Source organism: Eucyclogobius newberryi, unplaced genomic scaffold (genome assembly GCF_026437365.1).
Source record: "Eucyclogobius newberryi isolate DKJ021-1_F unplaced genomic scaffold, fEucNew1.0.hap1 SCAF_6, whole genome shotgun sequence".
Lineage (NCBI taxonomy): Eukaryota > Metazoa > Chordata > Actinopteri > Gobiiformes > Gobiidae > Eucyclogobius > Eucyclogobius newberryi.
The window spans coordinates 33,291,126-33,315,318 of record NW_027316278.1 but is presented as its reverse complement, the minus strand read 5'-3'; the positions used below and the strand labels follow the sequence as shown (position 1 = coordinate 33,315,318).

Here is a 24,193-nt window from a genome sequence, read left to right as displayed (position 1 = left end):
CCCCCCAACCTCCTGTTGTTTCCAAAACCTCATGCGGAAGCACACAACAGCCCCGCTGCTACATGTGCGTTGGTTTATTAGCGCGACAGATCGCATCTCTGGTCTCCGCAGATTTCCGTCTCTTCTGAGCTCGAACACAGTCTTTCTTTGTCGTCATTTTGTATTGTACACTGAAGGAACTCGCTAAATTTGGGAACGAGGCTGCAGGTGTGCAGTAGGACGCAGGGAATGATTGACATGTAGAAGAACTATCCGGCTGTAAACGCCACGAGGAAATGAGAATCAGATTTGGCGCCAAAAATCCTCTATTATTCTTTTAACATTACTTTTAAAGGACTTGTATTATGTCAAATTTTTGAGCTCTTAAACATGTAACATTGTTCCCTCAACAGTGGATATAAGTTTATAACAGCCAAAAGCATAAATTAATCACGATTTAGCCTCATTTTAGCAGGAGGAAATCTTTTCTTGTGCTAATTTTTGGAACGAAAACAGTCTTGTCAGAGGTTAAATAACATTATGAAAGGGACAAATCCAAAAGCTCAGCGTCGCATGGAGCAAAAAGTGCACACGTTTAAGAAGGAGCTTGTCAAATCTTTCAATAGTAATACCAGATTTTGATTCATTTATTTCTACTTGACATTTTAGCGCCTGCACTTTAGGTTTGCAGCAGTCAAGAGAAGCAAAGCGCTGTACAAATAACCAAACGCATATATTTACACACTATTTAGAGACCTCTCGCCTTCTCAGTGAAAAGCCGCACAAAAATAACGCTGGCTTTATTTTTCCTGTTTGAAAATGTGCTCTTGAATCAGATACAGATTTATTTGATTTATTTATTTGATTTATTTTACTTACTTTACTTTTTAAATTTATTGAACAAACCCTGCCAAACCCATCAGGGCGTGTTTTTCCATTGTGCAACCGTGTAAGTGTAGGGTTTTTGCTGGAGGTAAGACATCGTTACTGTTCATAAAAGCCGTCCGTGTTCTGCGGCGTGACATTATTCAGGACGAAAAAAACAAAATACAGCCTCTCTTGCTTTTAAATAACAAGCTGTTTTAGTGTGAGACAGGCTCCGCCGCAGCTCCAGCAGAACGAGCTCTGAAACTTTACAGCACATTTACATCTCTCACACCTAGAAAACCTCTTTGTTATGTCCTGCAGTCTGGAATATCATTTATTATCAGAGGCTGGCGGGACTCTGTTATATTTAGTACCTGTAAAATTGTACTTCTCAGAGTTAGACATCATATTTTTACTCCTACTTGAGTATTATATTTGGAAAAAAACAACAAATTTGAAGTTTCCCCTATAGGTCGGACGACTCATTGAACTAAGATGCAGTTAAGATAAATGTATTTTGAGAATTTTGCTAAAAACTCTAAAATTTGTATCACAGAAGAGCAAATTTTTCAGGTTTGTGGTTTCACTTCCTGTTTGTAATCGATGACATCACACCAGGACAGGGCAAAAACTCATCTAATGTCACTTATATAAGAGAGCGACTTTATTTGGTTAAATTCATGTTTAGAGTCAAAAATGGAATGAGCGTCCCAAGTGTGATGTCACTTCCTGTCATTTTCTACAGATTTTTCAACGTTGTCTCCACAAATACCTACTCGATTGGCATAAAACTATAATTTATGTGTACAACAGGTATAAATACACCAAATAATGTCAAAATTAGAACATCGTAAAATCCTATTACAGGCACTTTAACTTGAGTAAATTGTTTTGAAGTAAATCTACTCAAAAGCTTCATGTTAATTTATCCATCCATCCATCCATCCATTTTCTACCGCTTGTTCCCTTTCGGGCCTTAGCCTAATTTATATATTGAATTATTTTTACTTGCACCATTTATCCAGATATGATTAAATATTTTTTATTTTTGTGTTAATACTTTAAAAAGACCAGATTTGAGATGTTTTTTTTATGTCCCTCAATTACATTAGCTTCACATTATAAATCATGTTATGTACTTATGATACTTTCCCCAAATACTTTTTTACTTTTGTACCACTCCTTTGTAGTTTGATGCACATTATTTTGATGTAAATGTTTAGCAACTCTACCAATCCTTGTTTAAATTAACTGTTAAAGTATTACATTTGGCTTATCAATTTAAAAACACACTTTAATGTTGAATTTTTAAAACTTGATTTTAATTTTAAGGGATACACTGCATGACCACAAATAATAAATACATGAATACATGAATAAACAGCTCCTGATTGGTTTTTCTGGTCTTGACTACAATAACTGGAATATTTGTATGCATTGTGCATATTTTAGATTGTTGGAAACCGGAGGAAACCCACATGGACACAAGGAGAAAGGTGTAAACTCCGCCCAGAAAGGCCCAGGCCAGCCTGGGAGTTGAACCTGTGACCTTCTTGCGGTGAGGCGAGAGAGCTAGCCACTGTGTTGTTATGAGCAATCATTGAACTGACCATCGAGCTAATATTGCTAATATTACTACTGCTATTACTGCCAATACGACTAATATTACTACTGCTAATACTACTAATACTATTAATATTACTACTGCTATTACTGCTAATACTACTAATATTACTACTGCTACTACTGCTAATACTACTAATATTACTACTGCTATTACTGCTAATACTACTAATATTACTACTGCTAATACTGCTAATACTACTAATAGTACTACTGCTATTACTGCTAATACTACTAATATTACTACTGCTATTACTGCGAATACTACTAATATTACTACTGCTATTACTGCGAATACTACTAATATTACTACTGCTATTACTGCTAATACTCCTAATATTACTACTGCTATTATTGTGAATACAACTAATATTACTACTGCTATTACTGCTAATACTACTAATATTACTACTGCTATTACTGCTAATACTACTAATATTACTACTGCTATTACTGCTAATACTACTACTAATACTACTGCTATTACTGCTAATACTACTAATATTACTACTGCTATTATTGTGAATACTACTAATATTACTACTGTTATTACTGCTAATACTACTAATATTACTACTGCTACTACTGCTAATACTACTAATATTACTACTGCTAATACTACTAATATTACTACTGCTATTACTGCTAATACTACTAATATTACTAATATTACTACTGCTATTACTGCTAATACTACTAATATTACCACTGCTAATACTGTTATTACTACTATTATTACCACTGCTAATACTGTTAATACTACTAATATTACTACTGCTACTACTGCTAATACTACTAATATTACTACTGCTATTACTGCGAATACTACTAATATTACTACTGCTATTACTGCGAATACTACTAATATTACTACTGCTATTATTGTGAATACAACTAATATTACTACTGCTATTACTGCTAATACTACTAATATTACTACTGCTATTACTGCTAATACTACTAATATTACTACTGCTATTACTGCTAATACTACTAATAATACTACTGCTATTACTGCTAATACTACTAATATTACTACTGCTATTACTGCTAATACTACTACTAATACTACTGCTGTTACTGCTAATACTACTAATATTACTACTGCTATTATTGTGAATACAACTAATATTACTACTGCTATTACTGCTAATACTACTAATATTACTACTGCTAATATTGCTAATACTACTAATATTACTACTGCTATTACTGCGAATACTACTAATATTACTACTGTTATTACTGCTAATACTACTAATATTACTACTGCTACTACTGCTAATACTACTAATATTACTACTGCTAATACTACTAATATTACTACTGCTATTACTGCTAATACTACTAATATTACTAATATTACTACTGCTATTACTGCTAATACTACTAATATTACCACTACTAATACTGTTATTACTACTATTATTACCACTGCTAATACTGTTAATACTACTAATATTACTACTGCTAATACTACTAATATTACTACTGCTATTACTGCTAATACTACTAATATTACTACTGCTATTACTGCTAATACTACTAATATTACTACTGCTATTACTGCTAATACTACTAATATTACTGCTGCTACTACTGCTAATACTACTAATATTACTACTGCTAATACCACTAATATTACTACTGCTATTACTGCTAATACTACTAATATTACTACTGCTATTACTGCTAATACTACTAATATTACCACTGCTAATACTATTATTACTACTATTATTACCACTGCTAATACTGTTAATACTACTAATATTACTACTGCTAATACTGCTAATACTACTAATATTACTACTGCTAATACTACTAATATTACTGCTGCTATTACTGCGAATACTACTAATATTACTACTGCTATTACTGCGAATACTACTAATATTACTACAGCTATTACTGCTAATACTACTAATATTACTACTGCTATTATTGTGAATACAACTAATATTACTACTGCTATTACTGCGAATACTACTAATATTACTACTGCTATTACTGCTAATACTACTAATATTACTACAGCTATTACTGCTAATACTACTAATATTACTACTGCTATTATTGTGAATACAACTAATATTACTACTGCTATTACTGCGAATACTACTAATATTACTACTGCTATTACTGCTAATACTACTAATATTACTACTGCTATTGTGAATACTACTAATATTACCACTGCTAATACTGCTATTACTACTATTATTACCACTGCTAATACTGTTAATACTAACTAATATTACCACTGCTAATACTGCTATTATTACTAATATTAACACTGCTAATTCTGCTATAATACTGCTAATATTACCACTACTAATACTGCAAATACTACTAATACTATGTCTCAAACAAACTGAATGAACGCTTTAGTCCATACATTGATTTGATTCTCCCTGATGCAGATAACACCCGCAGATGTCCTTATTTAGTCTGTTTTTGAAACTTTTATTTTTGATTGTACGTTATTTTCACCACTGCAACTCCACTCTAACCCTAACATACTGGTGTCCACGGATACACACATAACTTTCCTCTCTCTTAATGAAGGTTATCGTTGTTATTCGTGGGTGTATTTTCAAACTAACACACAGGTACACGTTTTCTTCAGCAACAGTGTCACGAATAATCGGACACAAGCTCATTATCTAACAGATGCGAGCTGAACCCCAAACCTCAGCTGAGGCTCACAAACATCACCGCTGCTTTTCCCTCTAACGCATTTATCGTGCGGTTCAAGATGTCACTTTATCAGAACAAATAAAAGGTGAGAGATGGAAACTTTAATTCACCTTTCATGTTGTTTATGGACTTTTATTGAGAAAGTAAATGCAAAGAAAATGTTTCAACCTGATATTAATGCATTGTTTTAATAGCCTCGTTTGACAAACTTGTCAAAGTGTTACAGTGAGTTTTTAATCATTCCCTCCACTCTCAGTGATGGGAAGTTCAATGATTGTATTAAATGCTTGAAGTTCACCCAACACTTTAACCACGAGCCACGAGTGGAAGAGTTGTTTTTGTATCATTTTATCATTGATTTCACTTTTTTATTTCATCTTTTTCTTTTTATTCATTCATTTTAGCAAATAACCTTTATATATTTGAACTCGAAAATGTAAGAGAACCCTATCAGATTATAATTATTACTTTGTAAAGGACTGTCTTTTTGAGGTTTTAAACATTAAACATTGTTCCCTCAAAATGCAGCTCATATTAGCATGTTTACAAGGTCCTCTTCTCTGCTCCATACTCTGTTTCAGTTTTCCCAGATTTGTGACATCAAAGGTCTGGAGGTCTCCTGTGCAGACTCGTCCTGAGCACTTCAGCCTCAAAGCCACAATTACTTTCAATAGTATGTCGAGGTAAGCTAGCTTTTGGCTGTTTCCCTGTGGTAATTCTGTCTGCCGCCAGTAGATGAAGTCTTAAATTTTCAACAGCTTACTAGTAGAAAGACGAGATGCCAATGTAAAGGAGTATTTTGGTCTCATCTGCCTTTTGTAAAAGCTATTCTTTGTTTTGGAACAGATAAAATTACTCACAAGAAGAAAAACGTAGAATTCGCCTTATTTTCGGCGATGTCCCCACTGCACTCACCTCCCATTTGCTGTCCTGGGTCCTCCTCTTCAGCTGAATGTTCCAGTGCTCGGCGGAGTCCATCTCTGCGCAGTGAGCCACGGTCAGAGCCACGGGACTGAGCAGGTCCAGCCCAGGAGGACCGTACGTCACCTCGGGGCCGAGCAGAACCTCGCAGCCCTCCAGCGTCTGCAAACTGGAAGGAACACAAGAGACACAAGAGGTCGGAGGTGTGGATGAGGGAGAGAAGGCTGTAACGCCGCCGAAATGAACCGTTAAGTTGACTTGATTTCAGAAATGTGAGTAGATTTACAGTTGTTCCAAAGCTCTTTTGACACAAGAACCAGTCCTAAACATTTGATTTCTTTCATGGACAGGTAACAACAGCACAAAATGTACAATTCCGAATCCATGTTTCAAAATAGAGCAGACACAAAACCAAGGCACTCCGACGTTCTTAAGTTAAAAAGCCTTTATTTAACCATGGCTTATTTCATTAATAAACGCACCGTCAGGTCTTCTTCAGGGTGCACAGTTTTAGCTTTTTAACTTCAACCCTCCGGCGTGCCTTGGCTTTTTGTCCGCTCTTTTAAAACCCTTGGCGGATACTTATATATATATATGAATTTCTATTTTGGAACAAAGGAATTCACCTGCCATCTCCAAAGAGCACCTGACCTGCTTCCTAATTTAAAACGCCTTCACATCCACAAGGTGCTCCCCAACTTAAATTAACTAAACCTCTAATCCTACTTTTAAAGAATGGTCTTGTTTCTCATGTTTCCTGTTCATTCAAAACAGGTATAAGCTATAATATATTCCTCTTATTGCTGAACTGCATGAGCCCCCGCTGGTTTAAACACATATCAGTCACTTCTGATTGGATAATGTTGGAGAATTTAAGTGCATATGATTTATATCATATATCATATCATATGTTTTTCTAATTATGTCTTTCCTTGGTGGCATAGTCCCTGTGGTTAATATTTATCACAGTTTTACATCGGTTTGTGAAACTAAAAGAAAAAGATCAAAATTGAACATTTCAAGAGGTTAAGCAGAATCCCTCTGTGATGTCATCAATAAGCGACGTTCAGTCAAAAATGCAATTTACACACAACTGACACATTTTTCGGTAAAGTTTAAACAACCATTAAAAACAGGCATTATCAGGTATTGTTATTTGTCAAATTATCATGTATGGATTTTGGCCCGTGTTTACATTATTGTTGCTAGGTAACAGTTGTCTATGGCGCATGTCCAACCAGGAAGTTTAGGAACATTATAAACATTGCCAAAATTGTCAAAGCGAGGAAAAATAGTGACTTTATTTTTGGTAAAATCTTCAATATAATCATGTTCATTATGTTAAGTGACTTTTATCTTTTTTTGTGAGTACATAATTAATTTGCACAGTTGTTAACAAACTGTATGACTAACAGTGTCTGTCATCCAGAGTTGCCAAGTGATCTTAAAATATATGTATTTTTTAAATAAATACATGCAATGTTGTCAGTGGGTGAAGTTACAAAATTCAAAAGGAAAACATGTTCTTAAAAATGTCATCGTTAAGCAACATGACATAAAAACATAAAATTAAATTAAGAGTGACATTTATCTATTTAAAAATGTTTTTGTTTTTGCTTTTTTTTAGCTTCTCTCTTACAACTTGGTTTAATAAAGTTAACGCAACCTCAACAACTCAAGCTGCCTCCCTGAGCATATAATCTACATTTTGGATTCGACTCCATCTTCTCCGTATGGTTAACATCCTTGTACAAGTCAGAGTGCGAAATGCGACGGTTTGCAGACTAAAACCAGCGTATTCGTCCCGCTTTAACTCTCAACTCTGAATGTTTTAGTGCAACAGGTGAAGAAGCCACAACCACAGCCTCATTAAAAGCCAGTGAAACAACAAACATTAGTGACCTGGAGGAGAGTGAGAACAACGCGTAGGAAGTGTGTGCCAGTTATTAAACATCAAAGCGTGGGGCGCACAAGCCAACGGAACGGGGCATTGAGGTGAGGAGGCACTGGGTGAAAGTATTTTGTGTTATAATTACGGTCTACATAAAGAAGGTTGGATTCTTTTCCAATCAAGATGACTAGAATTAGAGTTTTCATCATAGTTTGTTTAATCAGGGGGACGCGGCGTATTAAAAAGCAACAAAAGGCACCACATTACAACCTGTATTAATATGTAATTACATTCTACTTAGGGTATATTTAGAGTTGTTAAATAGGTTGTTACATAGCAAGACATATTAAGCTTTTATCACACTCATTATTTTATGATGTAAATGCAATAATTATGGGTTTCCGTCTATTTATTGGACAATCATGGAAATTGTGCTTCTGGTTTTGACCCTAGTCCACCGCTTGGTTCCGGAAGTACATTTTCCATTCATTTTTCCCATAGGGATTCGGGAATAATCAGCATGTGGTACGTAATGAGCACAAGACCTGTAAAGTGACACGTATCATGTCAAAATGTACGTTTGTTACAGTGTTCCCGCATCAAAAACACACTTGGAGTAGCCTTTTGCTTAATTTCTTCTAGTTTGAGGAGTCCTAGTTAGAAATTCCATTATCTCAAAGCGTTCAAAACACTCGATAACTGACGTTTTCTCCATCTGTGACGTAGCTACTGCATTTGCGTGGCTACTAGCATCTCCAAGAAAATGTTCTAGTTATTATTAATCTGTGTAATTCTCCCTGCAGCCAGTAGATGGCCCCAAAACTCAGTTAGTGCCGTGGGAAACAGCAGAGATACAAATGTTAATTTTGTTTTTTATAAACTATTTTGTTTTGGTGCTGAAGCATACAATGCCGAACTAAAGGAGTATGTTTAAAGGCTGATAACAATACAAATAGTTGTCCTTTAATATATTTTAATAAGATCTAATAAAAAAAGAAAAGTGGCAAATTTTAAGACTCAAAACAACAGCGTCACGGATGAAGGTTCAGCGATTTAACTCTTAAAAAAATAAAGTAGACATTTACTTTTCCGTAACCACGGCGATCGTCAAAGTGGGCCGGATGGTTGAGCTCAAGAGACAACAACAGTTCCAGGTACAGAGTGGATTTTTGTTCTGATTTATGCCAAAATTCTGCAGATTCAAGTCCTAGTGCAGACGACTGAATATTAGTCATGCATGAATGACTCTAAATACAACTTTGAGTGAGTTCATGGTAGAGGGGAAACAATTATAACATCTCAAGCTTTTAAACTTAGACTTAAATTTAACGAGGAAACTGTATTATAATGTAAACAGTAAAAATAAAGCAAGCACGGAAACAGACATTCAAACAACTTCTTCCCCTTAACTTATTATAGATTATATACATACAGTACACCTCCCACTTCTGGTTCTAGTGGTAGTTGCAGTTTTACGACTTGCATTTGTTTGAAAGTGGAGTGATGAGGACTAATGGCCTCAACATGTTTCTCAGTAAAAAAAGAAAAGAAAAACAACACGAAAGACACTGCCCCCTCATTTAGAGTTCAACAAGTTCATAAACAGAACGCGCCTCAACTCCTGCGCTCGTTAGAGCTGTTTTTCTGAGCCTATTGTCTTTCTTCAGCCCACAGAGGACAGAAATGTAAGGTTAAAAATAATGTACGGCTCCACAAGTTTTGGATCATTTATTTATTTATTAACCTTTATCTAAGCGGGTAAGAACCTATCGAGATCAAGACTTTTGTGTTGGGCAAAGTGGAGCAAAGTGAAGAATATAGCAGCGCACAATTTAGAGACATTTAAATTCAAAAGCACAGACATTTTTTGTAGGATTCTCTTTCTTCGATTGAAGGGCGTTCCAAGGTCCTTACGAGGTACGAGACAAGCAGTACATTGGCAAAAAAAAATCCATAACTCTACCGCTCTTACTTTGAAGGTGCATTGTTATTTCTAAATGGACTTTTTTGTCATAATTGTTTTCTATTCTCCAATTCTTACTCAAAGCTTTATTTCATTATTTATCTGTGTTTGAGAAATCTTTATTCTCCTGCATTCAAGGCTTTACAGTATTATCGAATATGGCAAAAATGAAACAATTAAACGTTTTCAACCAGTAAATGCTCAGATTCTTCCATTTATTAAATAATTTTAGATCAAAATTGCACTTTAAAATGTCCCAAAAAAAATAAAAATAAAAATAATGACCCATGTTTTTCATAACTATACAGCAGACAAAAGCATAATGCGTTTTCTTTCATTTTTAGTTCAGTTCCAAGTTTCTCAAAGTGCATCCTCATCTTCAGTAATGACACTCTCCACCTTTAAGCATCAAACCATCAGCATCTCTTCTCTCGTTCACCTTCTCTGTTTGCTCCACTCAGAGCTCTACATCTTAGACTCCGTCGCACATTTAATGCCAAGTACCGCTCGCACACAGATTACGGGGTCCTCGGGCCGTCTCTCCAGCTCCTCGGCCCCTCTGCGCTTCTTCTCATCAAGGTGAAGAGCCCTCAGCACCATCTATACCGACGCAGTATTAAACCGGCCCCTGAGTCGCAGCGCGCAGAGAGCTGAGTCCACATAGCGTTAGCTCAGTGCCACTCTGGCATTAGTCTGTTCTGAACTGTTGACAAATTAATCAAATGGAAGTGAGTGGCACTGATGTGGAAGGGTTTTGAATCGTTCTCTTTGATGACACAACAGTGAGAGCGCAAAGCTTTTGGTGCAGTCCTTTTAATCCACAGAAATGAGGTTTAAAAATAATATATAAAAAAGCTAATAAACATAGATTTTGGAATATTTAGAAAACCTTCCAATCACATCATAAGTGAAGCTGTGTTGCCAGAGCTTTGACCTTCAGATAGAGGCGCATCTAGTGTTTCTTCCTCTCAGTTTGTGGACATAGATAATGTTCAATACACTGATTTGAATGTATCAACATTTCAATCATGAAAAGGTCTTTGAGTTATTCACATCAATGTGCGAAGTCTTCAAACAAAAATATACTTTTCTGAAAAACATGGCTAACTTCCACAATCTCAGACGCTGACGTTTCTTTGGACAATTATAATATAGTTGTGATAGTCCCAGTAAAGGAGGTGGAGAAGCAATATTTAGCAAATCTTTAATTTATAGCCCTTGAGGTTGGTTTGGGTGAAAATAATACTGGAAAAATAATAGTAGTAGGTGGTAGAAACCCGAAAATAATGAAATCCAAATCAAGTATAACATGATAAATGGTCCTATAAGCATTTTAATGAACACGTATTTGTGTCTGATCTGTACTTTAGACTTGACATTGGTTTTACCACTAGTGTCACTGGACTTTTTTTATTATTACAATGTTTAATGATATTACTGATAAACATGTCAGGAATAAGAATAATCCCTGCTTCTGTCCAGACATTGCTGCATTATCTCGAGAGCGTGACAAAGCCTGGGCAGAAGCCGAGGCAACCAACTCAGCAGCAGATTGGCAGCAGTCACAATAATAATATGTTTCTACTGTTCATAAAGCCAAAACATCTTGGTAAATCAATATTTTCACTGAATCATAAGGTAATTCTGCAAAATGTTGGCAAATTTGTTTAATCCTTATCTATTAGACAAAGATTAAAGACGCATTTAATCAGCACTTTGCTGACTCTGGGAATATCTTTGATGCTGCTGCTCCATCTGCAGCTGTTTCCCCCAATAAATGAGAATAGACCTAATGATGAAGTATTCTCCCTTAAGCCTTTTACACAGTATGAAGTATTAGATATTTTGCTCTCTATAGATCCTAAAAAGTCCACTGGAGCTGACAACTTCGAACCCAAGTTACTTTTGTGATCAGTCCACTAATAGTAAATTGTATAACTCTTGCTTTTAATCTCACTATTTAAACTGAAAGTGTCACATTACTATATTATTATGGAAAACTGATTTTGTTCTCCCTTTGCACAAAGGATGCCAGAGAAAAAAAGTATAGAATAATTGGATGCAACAAGAGAAAAGCACTTCCTTTTGTTTACGTTGGCATTTTGCCTGATTATTTAACGAGCATGTTGAACATCAGATCAAGTATTCACTGCTTGAGGACATTTTTATTTTACAATTTCACCAGTCAATACCGAGTCGGATAAAAAAAGGCCTTCAGCAACTTTGCTCCAATTTAAATGAATGATTATTTTATGCCTTTTAATGATTCTGAAGCTCTGGTTAAGGACTACCTGCAGTGCCAGTGCTCTTGTTTTACATGATTTGATCTCATAATGTATATGTAAGTGTGTCTTTATGTATTTATTTTACTGGATGTTTCATTGACATTTTATTTGGATATCTTGTAGGTTTGTTTGTTCAGTTTGTATAGATATTTTTTGACAGAATGTCCATGATAAAAACAAAACAATAATATCGGCCATTAACACAAGCATTTCGTTACACTGCGCTGGGTCAGAGGCCGCGGCTGGGTCAGATGTGGCGTGTAACCCAGACAACAGGCTCCTCTGGCTCTACATTTCCAAGCACCACACAACGACTCCCCTCCTCAGCTTTGCTCTCCCCCCGCCACACAAAACACCAACGCTTTGTGATTCAAATTGTGGAATCAAACTGTTCCGACAGACGATACGACAACAATAAATAACCTACAGCCTGCGTCCCCGATGCCTTTCTCCTTGTGCACATATGGAAAGTAGTTTTATCATTAAAAGCTCCCTCTTTTAGACCAGGACAAAGACGATTCTGCCTCAATAGGTTGGAAGGGATTTATCTTCCAATACAAAGGGCTCGTAAAAAGCTCGGAGGCAAGGGAAATACATCGAACCTCAGCAAAACGGAGCCTTCGAAAGATTTAGATGAGCTCTTTTCAAAAGCCTTAGAACAGGAAGGAAAAAGGAGGGGAAATATAAGCTTAGAAGATGTGAGTTTAGTGACTGGGCAGTAGATGTAGGCCAGTTACTGTACGGCTGCAACGTGGTAAATATAAAATATCTATATATACTACTAATATATCCAGTAATGAGCCAATGCTGTAACAGGTGGGAGACGGTTTTTTATTATTTAAAAAAAAAATCCGGTATGACTGGAAAATAGAGTTTGTTAGTAAAATTTACAAGGCATTAATAGACATGGATATATATTTTTTGTTATTTACGATTAATATTGACAAAAAGCAATGTGTATGTGTTTTTAACCATGTGGAATATTACTTATTTACTAAGTGATTTATTGGTTACTGTATGTTCAGTCCATTAATAAACATGCTTGAGGTATTAATAAATGCTTTTACTTAAGCTTTGTTAATTGTGTGTGATGTGTTTTTGCAGTATCCTGATGTAAAGAAAACCTTTGAGGCAGCGACCCACAAAATAACTATGCAACTGACCAGGGACCCTCACATTAAACTTAAAAGTGATGTCAGTAATGATTTAAACAAGAAAAAAAAAATTATACTGTTATCATTTATATAGATGGATACAAATCATTATATCTTGAGATTTTGCAATCCTCAGCTCATGTGTTTGAACAACCGATGCAAAGTATGGAGTATAATAATGAAAATGCACAATTTACATTTCACAGTGTACATATTATTAAGGCCGTGGCTGGAGAGCCGCGGCGCCGTCAAATTGCTGCGCAGTTTCAGGGACCGCGGCATTTCCCTTATAGCCTCATGGCTAACCCCAACCCTAACCCTAACCCTAACCTTAACCTTAACCCTAACCCTAACCCTAACCCTAACCTTAACCCTAACCCTAACCTTAACCTTAACCCTAACCCTAACCCTAACCCTAACCTTAACCTTAACCTTAACCTTAACCTTAACCCTAACCCTAACCCTAACCTTAACCCTAACCTTAACCCTAACCCTAACCCTAACCTTAACCTTAACCCTAACCTTAACCCTAACCCTAACCTTAACCTTAACCCCAACCCTAACCTTAACCTTAACCTTAACCCTAACCTTAACCTTAACCTTAACCCTAACCTTAACCTTAACCCTAACCTTAACCCTAACCCTAACCCTAACCTTAACCTTAACCTTAACCCTAACCCTAACCCTAACCTTAACCTTAACCCCAACCCTAACCCTAACCTTAACCTTAACCCTAACCTTAACCTTAACCCTAACCTTAACCCTAACCTTAACCCTAACCCTAACCTTAACCCTAACCCTAACCCTAACCTTAACCTTAACCTTAACCTTAACCCTAACCTTAACCCTAACCTTAACCCTAACCCTAACCTTAACCTTAACCCGGCACGGTCTAAAACGGCGCTAAAACGCGGTCAAATAGTCAACATGAGTATAATACATTGATAGTATGACTAAGTCTGTCCTACTATATGCTGCCTGGAGTCTGTTTTGGATTGTGCACAAGCCTGTACTGGTTCAGATTAGGAAAAGCGTTTGAGCTTGTTGTCAGGAGTTGTGTTTGGCGTGTAAAATAGGAATTTTACACGCCAAACACAACTACTATATACAACTGGCGGAAAAATGTCCTACTTTGTATTTTGTTCTTTTGGCAGTAATGGCCACTGTTCGTTCATCTTTACATTTGGATTTTTGGTAAGGATTTATTAATACTAATGTTATTCATTTATTGCAAATAGTTTATAAAGGTTGCTTATTCTAAAGTGTTACTCTGATTATACTAGAAAAAGGGATTTTACTTTTTTGTTGGAGATAGATCAATATAAAACTCAATATTCTGATACTTGTGAGATGATGGTGTAGAACAGGGGTGCCCACTACGTCGATCGACCGGTCGATCACGCGGAAGCGCGTCGAAAAGCGCGCTGGAAAGATCCGTAAACGCCACACGGAGGTCAGTCAGTGTGTGTAGTTTTATCTTGGGCAAAGCAAGGGGCCCCAACGCTGACGGCGCTGGAGAGCAAAGCAGTCGCTCAGTGCGGCTCGCAAAGTGGAGCCACGGAATGCACAAGCTCAAAGGAGAGGAAGAGAGGGAGAGAGAGAGGGGGGGAAGAGAGAGGGGGAGACAGGTAGTTCCAGAGCGTAATCCTACCTATAAATGCTTTTTTATTCTTCACAAATCTGTTTGTTGTTGGCGTGAGGAAAGTGACTTTCTCAAAGTTTCAAGCCCCTCCCCCGAGCGTTACCATGGAGATCATCTCACTAATAAATTATACAATGCTTAAAAGAGCTACAAAGAGGGGCCAATAAGCATACATTTATATTATTTTATCCATTTGTGGCCATTTTATTTTTAAATTAATATGCTGTATTAAATAGTGGGGAAGTTGATTGTTATTATAAAAAAAAAAGATGTTGGCACCGACATGAAGCCAAATAAATCACACATCAATAAAATACACACTTTGCTTCGCTAACATATCTGGGGTGCGGAGTTTATACGTTCGCGGCGGAGAGTAGGGGGGCGTGAAGTGTTTCCTTCTTCCTAGGGGGGCTTATCAGAAAATAATTGAGAAAGACTGCTATAGCCTAATTATGGATAAACAAAAATAAAACCTGTTTGATACTGACAATAAAAATAATACTAAATTATACAATAATTTAGATCTATAGGTAGATCTTCGGGCTTTGTCGAATATAAAAGTAGCTCGTGAGCCAAAAATGTGTGGGCACCCCTGCTGTAGAATATAACCAGTTTCCTCATGAAAAGTTCCATTATTTTATTAAAGGACAAAGGATATTAAGTAAGATTGACTGTTTTGAGCTTTTAATGTTAAAATTAATTTTAATGTTATGACACTGTTCCCTCATCAAAAACATACCTGGAGTTGCATTTCGCTTCCTTCACACTAGTCTGATGAATCCTGGTTGGTAAGTCTTCTCCCTCTGAAACTCAACAACACTTCGTTCTGAATTTACCAATGTGTGATGTCATTGTCTACTTATGACATGGCTCCGAGTCCATATGTTCATCTCACCTATGTAATTCCTTCTGCAGCAAGTAGAGAGAGGCCCCACCCACAGCAAAGGACACACTCTAGATCTCATAATTACAAAGGGGGTAAATATTTCAAACGTTAATGTGATCGATGTTGCTCTGTCTGATCATTTCTGTGTCTTCTTTCCTTTGGTTTCTCCCAAACCTCCGGTTGGTCCTGCAGTTGTTCAGAGGAGACACATACATGATGGCACAGGTGCACTGTTTATGGAAATGATAAACTTTGAAAATGTCTCATGTTCTAATGTAAATGATTTGTTGAACCCTGTTACATCTAGTGTTTTGAATGTTCTGGACACCATCGCCCCTATAAAGGCTAAAATGGTTAAAAATAAGCAGAAGGCGCCGTGGAGAAATGATGATTCGGTCAGGGCACAGAAAAGGGAGTGCCGCAGGGCCGAACGGAAATGGCGCAAGTCAAAGCTCCAGGTTCAAAAAGAGATTTACAAAGAAAAGCTGAACATGTACAACCTAATCTTATGTAGAACTAGGGAAAGATATTTTTCTGAAATAATTGGAAGCTGCAGTAACAACTCGCGTGTCCTGTTTGCCACAGTAAACAGATTAACAAACCCTCCAGCTCAGCTGCCGTTAGAACTCATTTCCACATCCAAGTGTAATGAGTTTGCATTATTCTTTAATGACAAAGTTCAGGGCATTAAAAATGCTATAAATCCCACAATGCAAAAAATTACCCTAAAACCACCAAGACACTTAGAGCTAACTCACAAAACTATCCATGAGATCATCACCAGTCTGAGTTCATCTACATGCTGCCTTGATGTGTTACCCACCAAATTTCTAAAGTCTGTGCTGAACAGTTTGTTAGCACCATTCACTCACATAGTTAACATGTCGCTTCAATCTGGAACATTCCCAATGTCTTTGAAAACTGCGGTCATAAAGCCTCTCCTAAAGAAGAGCAGTCTTGATGCCGCAGTACTGAGTCATTACCGACCCATCTCTAATCTGCCATTTTTGGGCAAAGTCCTTGAAAAGGTTGTTTACCAACAGCTCACGGAATTCCTCTTAATAAACAACTCATTTGATGTTTTTCAGTCAGGTTTTAGACCTCATCACAGCACTGAGACTGCTCTTGTCAAGGTGACAAATGACATCCGCCTGAACACTGACACGGGCAAAGCCTCAGTCTTAATTCTGTTAGATCTGAGTGCTGCTTTTGACACTGTCGATCATGGGATCCTCTTACAGAGACTAGAGGACTGGGTGGGCATCACTGGCACTGCCCTAAACTGGTTAAGGTCCTATCTGGAAGACAGGAAGTACTTTGTTGAACTTGGTAGCTGTGTCTCAGACCACATGACCCTGACCTGTGGAGTGCCCCAAGGGTCAGTCCTGGGTCCCCTTCTGTTCAACCTCTACATGCTGCCGTTAGGTCAGTTGATACGCAGTGAAAATGTGTCCTATCACAATTATGCAGACGACACTCAGATCTATGTTTCACTATCGGCAGGTGACTATGGACCAGTAGATTCACTCTGTCACTGCATCCAACAGATCAGTGTGTGGATGCAAAACAACTTTCTCCAGCTGAACTCAGACAAGACTGAAATAATCGTTTTTGGCCCACAGAAACAAAGAGAAAGTGTTAGCGGTCACCTCCAGAGTCTCGCTCTAAAACCTACAAACCAAATTAGAAATCTGGGGGTAATAATGGACTCAGACTTGAACTTTAATAACCACGTCAAATCAATAACATCAGCAGCTTTTTACCATCTAAAAAACATTGCCAAAATCTAAAATATACTGTCAAAACCAGATTTAGAGAGACTTATCCATGCGTTTGTCTCCAGTAGATTAGACTACTGTAACGGCCTGCTCACTGGTCTCTCCAAACGAGCTGTAAAACAGCTGCAGTACATCCAGAACGCTGCTGCTCGGGTCCTGACCAGAACCAGGAAGTATGATCACATTAGTCCTGTTCTCAGGTCTCTGCACTGGCTCCCTGTGGCTCAGAGAATAGACTTTAAAACAGCTCTGCTCGTGTACAAGTCTCTCCATGGCCTAGCACCAAAGTACATCTTGGATATGTTAGTGCCATATGAACCATCTCGGACTCTGAGGACCTCAGGGACCGGCCTCCTGCTGGTGCCCAGAGTCAGGACAAAACATGGGGAATCTGCGTTTCAGTTTTATGCAGCTAAAACCTGGAACAGTCTTCCTGAAGATGTGAGACAGGCTTCTACTCTGACAATGTTCAAATCTAAGCTAAAAACAGTTTTGTTTAGCTGCGCATATGACTGAAAGGATTTTTTCTTTGCACTCTTCTCTTTTGTTTGTGATTTTATTAGTTTAGAAAATCAGTTGGATTGATAATTTTTAATTTAGTTAATTTTATTGTATTTCTGTAATTTCTTTGTGATTTGAATGCATTTTTCCTGCTGTGTGAAGCACTTTGAATTGCCTTGTGTATGAAATGTGCTCTACAAATAAACTTGCCTTGCCTTGCCTTGCCTAGAGGCAAAAGTGATTTTCTGTTTGGATGAAGCCAGATTGACAAGACTTTATTTTGTTTTTTATTGACATGAGATACATCAGTAAATGAACTCAAGAGAGTGTTTAAAATCCAATAAGAAATAGAAATACATGATAATATTTGTCCTTTAAGACGACTCATTTGGATTGGATGAGTATGGAATTGAAGCCACGGCGTATTGTCATAACCCTGTCAAAATTTGTGTGAGACCACCTCGCTCCACGTTGGTCTGGTAGCCATATTGTCGCGCCCGTCCGCTGTGCAATGTGCTTTATGCCCCGTCGAGCCTCAGAGTGACAGGTAATTGACAGGTGCAGGGACGACAGGCGCACCAGGCTCTAGGGGACACATCTGTCTGTAGTAAACACGGAGGAGAGGAGCAGTGCTATCAGGGCTTAAAAGCACCACCACGGGGCGGAGCAGACAAGGAGAGAGGGAGGTGAAAAGAGAGGGAGAGAGAGAGGGAGAAGAGTAAGAGAGAGGGGGGGAAGAGGGAGAGAAGGAAAAAGATGAGAGCTAGAGAGAAGGAGAGAGGAAGACACAGAGAGATGGGGGAAAGAGAACGAGAGAGATGGGAACAAGACAGAGAAAGGCCAAGGGAGGGATGAGAGAAGGAGAGAGGGTGGTAAAGAGAGCATACGAAGGGGGGATGCGAGAGAGAGAGAGAAGGGGACAAAGAGAGAGGGAGGACGATAGAGAGGATGAGAGAGGGGGGAGAAAGCAATAGAAAGAGAGAGAAGGAAAAAGGACACAGAGCAAGAGATGGCTAAAGACAGGGGGGGTTGAAGAGAGAGAGAAGGGGAAGAAGAAGAGAGAAACAGAGAGGGGGGAAAGAGAGAGAGGATGGGAGAGGGTGAGAGAGAAAAAGAGATGAAGAAAAAGAGACAGAGGAGGGAGGGATAGAGAGAAGGCAATGAGGAAAGAGAGAGACAGAGAATGAGTGGAGGAAGAAAGGAGATTGGGGGAGAGAGTGGATATAAATTAAGAGAAGGGAGGAGAGAGCATGCAAGGGGGAGAAAAAAGGGGGTGAGGAGGAGAGAGAGAAGTGAAGAGAGAGGAGAGGCAGAGACAGAGACAGAAAGAGAGTAGGGTAACGAGGGAAAGAAGGGAAAGTGAGAGGGGAGAAAGAGAGAAAGATGCAAGAGAGTAGGAGAGAGAGAAAGAATGGGAGAGCGAGAGGGGTGAGACAGCAAGAGAGTGCAAGCATGAGGGGAGAGAGGGGGACAAAGAGAGAGGTCTGGGGGAGGCAAAACATCTCTCATTAAAGTCTTCTTTTTACAGGGAAAGGGTCAGCCCAGTGCTTCAGGATGAGGAGGAATTAGGGCCGTTGTCATGGCGATGAAAAATTTAAAAGGGAATGCTGCATATACGGTAAACCCATGAATAGCTTGTTATGAATAGTATCCAATGTGAGGCTCTATATTACAGTTGAGCCTCACATTGGATACTTCTTGTACTTTTACTTTAGTAGATATTAGGTTCTCCCGCTCCAGCGCGTTAACTGCAGCCTCGCTCAGTACAGGGGCGGGGTTCAGCAGTGTTTTGAGCGGGTTGCAACCATGCACGGGGGGAATATTCAACCAGGTTCAAGTGGATTCTTGAACTTGAAAACTGCTCCAGAACGCTGCAGGATATTACCTGAAAAACACATTTCCGCAGACTGCACCTCCCCTGGACCAGCAGGGGCGGAGCTGACTTTTCCCCGCACGGGTTCCGAACCACCGCGTTTATGATATACACTACGCCGTGGACGGACAGGAATACAAAAGCCTTACACTTTTACCGGGACGACTGGGACCACGCATTTTGTTTCTGAAATAATTTAATTAATGGAGAGAAATGAAATGGAGAGAGAGAGGAAATGGAGAGAAAATGCGTTGCGCTTCGCTGCCACAACTCCCGCACTTAAATCTGCAGAAGTAGCTCTTAGGGCCCCTCCTGTCATCCTGGCGCTTTAGCATGTGCCTAAACACGTGCCGGCTCTGTTCAGGGACCGCACAACTAAACATGGGCACGTAGATGATGACTGATGCCGATGCACACGGGGCGTCTACGGTCACAGGCTAATTAGCTGCCCCGACGTTTGTTTGGAGCAGGACTGAAACCTGGAGGTGAATATTATAATTTCCCTGGGTATATATTAGACGTAATGCAGCATTTACATTTACGTCAAATACACAACAGCGGCAAGTCAAAGAAATCTATTGGGTAAGGTATTTATTGCTGGCTTTTTTTGTAATTGCCCATCTATCATCCATCTCACTGCGTCACAACCAGAGCACGTCTTTAAAACTCTAATCCAGACAGCCGAAGCGTTCGATAAAGCAGAAAACAATCCCCCATCTCTCTCAGTCCCCCCACGGGTCCTTGAGTGCCAGTCACTTCTGAGGATGCAGTTACACTATTTCAGAGCTCCCTCCAGAGATGCATGCAGGGAAACGCGGCCCTCCACTTCAAAGCCCAAAGACGTGCCCCTGAGGCACACTGTATAAATGGACACCCCTATCACTTCACACTGGTCTGCTATACAGACAGGGACAGGGCTGAAGAGGTGCACTGTGGGTAAGATTGGTCACACAGCCTCATGGGAAATGTGGTCCTGCTGAGATGGGAGGACGCTGTCCATGTGTGTCCACATACAGCTCTGCTTTATGGGACTTCATACAGTCGCTCGCCATGAAAGAAGACATATACCACCAGCAGGAGGCCGGTCCATGTTTATTCCTGACTCTGGCACCAGCAGGAGGCCGGTCCATGTTTATTCCTGACTCTGGCACCAGCAGGAGGCCGGTCCATGTTTATTCCTGACTCTGGGCACCAGCAGGAGGCCGGTCCATGTTTAGTCCTGACTCTGGGCACCAGCAGGAGGCCGGTCCATGTTTAGTCCTGACTCTGGGCACCAGCAGGAGGCCGGTCCATGTTTAGTCCTGACTCTGGCACCAGCAGGAGGCCGGTCCATGTTTAGTCCTGACTCTGGCACTAGCAGGAGGCCGGTCCATGTTTAGTCCTGACTCTGGCACCAGCAGGAGGCCGGTCCATGTTTAGTCCTGACTCTGGCACCAGCAGGAGGCCGGTCCATGTTTAGTCCTGACTCTGGCACCAGCAGGAGGCCGGTCCATGTTTAGTCCTGACTCTGGCACCAGCAGGAGGCCGGTCCATGTTTAGTCCTGACTCTGGCACCAGCAGGAGGCCGGTCCATGTTTAGTCCTGACTCTGGCACCAGCAGGAGGCCGGTCCATGTTTAGTCCTGACTCTGGCACCAGCAGGAGGCCGGTCCATGTTTAGTCCTGACTCTGGCACTAGCAGGAGGCCGGTCCATGTTTAGTCCTGACTCTGGCACCAGCAGGAGGCCGGTCCATGTTTAGTCCTGACTCTGGCACCAGCAGGAGGCCGGTCCATGTTTAGTCCTGACTCTGGCACCAGCAGGAGGCCGGTCCATGTTTAGTCCTGACTCTGGCACTAGCAGGAGGCCGGTCCATGTTAAGTCCTGACTCCGGCACCAGCAGGAGGCTGGTCCATGTTTAGTCCTGACTCTGGCACCAGCAGGAGGCCGGTCCATGTTTAGTCCTGACTCTGGGCACCAGCAGCAGCGTTCTGGATGTACTGCAGCTCTAAGTGAGTTTACAAGGGACAAAATCTTCACGCTGCATTTTTTACGGCTCTTTCAGATATTATTTTGTTTTTTTATCCTTTGAAAATACCAGATTGTGAACAGTATTTCACGTTTTGTTCTTCCAATGACACAACCTTCAATAGAGAAATCTGATGATCTTTTACAACGACTCTTACAAAGACATAATTTTCCACTGAAATTTCATCTTTATCCCAGAACTATGAGCCACACTGTTCAACAAAGGAACACATGGCACCCGCGTCTCAAGAGTAAAAAGTACTAAATCTATACCCCCCCCCCAAATAGTTTTTCACTCTAACTTGAGTTGTTCTATGGATTTGAACTTTTACTTCTTTAAGTGTAAATGTTTTGTCTACACGCCTCTTCTTGAAACCGTTCTTACAGGAGTTTTATTGGGCACAAGTTATTCCTCCCATTTGGCTTATCGATAGTTTGAGCGCGGTTAAACAAGCAGTAATCTCAGCAATAAGAACAGCTTGTATTTACTTTGTATTTACAGCTCAAATATCGCTGCGCTTTGTGGAAACGCTCAATAAAACCTCACAGTAAATCCTTAGGGGACTGTAGATTTAAAGAGCTTTTTTTATTTTTATTTCTACAACACGAAACGACCCATGATCTCTGCAGAACAACCTGTACTCTGCGACTTGTTTACATGCTAATTGAACTAAACAAAGTGCCCGTTAATTAAAAAGTATTTGTTGTGAGTGAAAAACTTGTTTGGACACAGCTGCCATTACGTTACACGGAAATGGAAGTTAAAAAGCAGTAATTATCGCACTCTAACTAAAAGGGGGTTTACAGTTATAAGTGTGAGTGTCGTGTGAGTTAATGTGTTAGCATGTGCTGTTTTACCCCACAGAACTGCAAATTGTCTCCACAGGGGTTTTTGCTAGGTCACGCTAACACCAATAAATACTGTATACTTGATTTTCACTGTTTTCAAAATGTGGGAAAACTGATTGCGCACTCACCTGATGCATTCTGAGCGCACAAAGTATCCATGGCAACAAGTTCAAGAGCATTTTTCACAACTTTCACCAGACCAGAGCGAGTTCTGCTGTCACGGTTCAAGCTAACAAACGCTAGCATGCTAACAGCGCAACTCCTACTTCAAGGAGGATACAACGCTTTATAATGTGATGCAGAAAACACTCAATGGCCAAATACTTTGGTTAAAAAGCTGCTTTTAAGAATAATGTTTGCTCTGGGGGAAGGCAGTATTTACTATGTTAATAATGATAATACTTTATTACATGAAACAAATTGAGTACAGCCCGTTTACGGTTGGTTATAAGAAGGTCCATCACGCACACCTCGTGAAAACATTTTGTCCCGTGTTTTGTCCTTGAATGTTCCTATTCATATATTTTTTTAGAACAAAAGCTGAGCTGGGCAGAGAGAACACAGGGTGAGTACTGAATCAAATCAGAAAATAAAAGGGTGGCATCGAAAGAAAAGAAGGGTTAAAGCAAATTCAATCCAAAATAAGAGTCCCAATTTGTTCACTGTCTCAAATTTTTCCATTTTCAGATTGAGTCCAGTCATTAATTAACTGGAATGTTCCAAAGTATGATATATATATATACGGGTAAACTCTTCTACATTTGGAATCACCTTCTTGTCTCCATGGAGATTTATGCTACATTTTATGCAACTCTGCGTAGCATTCCAGCAAAAAAATACGCTACACATTTGACAAACATTGACGAGTTCGGTGGAGTTTATAACGTTACTTCCTGGTTGTACATGAGCAGCGGATGTGACACAACTGTTACCCATAGCAACCGCACTGTAAACAAGGGCCAAATCTCATCTAATGTACAGAACAGTCATAATTTGACTTGGAAATATCAACGATAACGCCTCCTTGCATTGTGGATGACATTTTAAAAGTTCACTGACGACTGTGGCGAGCTGTGCTACACCGTAATAGTCATGCAGTGCAGATAGTTGTGCTAAATGTGGTGTGGTGGGCGGGACGTACCTGGCCTCTGGGGGAGTTATGGCCATGTACATCTCCCACGTGTTGTCCTCGGGCACAGCTCTGTGAGGCACCAGCAGACTCACCCCTGGAACACACAGACCAACACATACAATGAAGAATATTTATGCTTCCACT

At 39.4% G+C, this 24,193-nt stretch overlaps 1 protein-coding gene across 2 annotated transcripts in view; it reads right to left on the bottom strand.

Moving 5' to 3' along the window:
* unc5db (unc-5 netrin receptor Db) overlaps positions 1-24,193 on the bottom strand; it is a 394,916-nt gene that overhangs the window by 50,451 nt on the left and 320,272 nt on the right. For both annotated transcript variants that reach the window (XM_072433137.1, XM_072433138.1), the window contains 2 exons: positions 24,059-24,143; positions 6,085-6,259 (listed from right to left, as the gene is read on the bottom strand). In XM_072433137.1, coding sequence (XP_072289238.1) covers positions 6,085-6,259; positions 24,059-24,143 — 260 coding nt within the window. The remainder of the gene's footprint in view (positions 1-6,084; positions 6,260-24,058; positions 24,144-24,193) is intronic.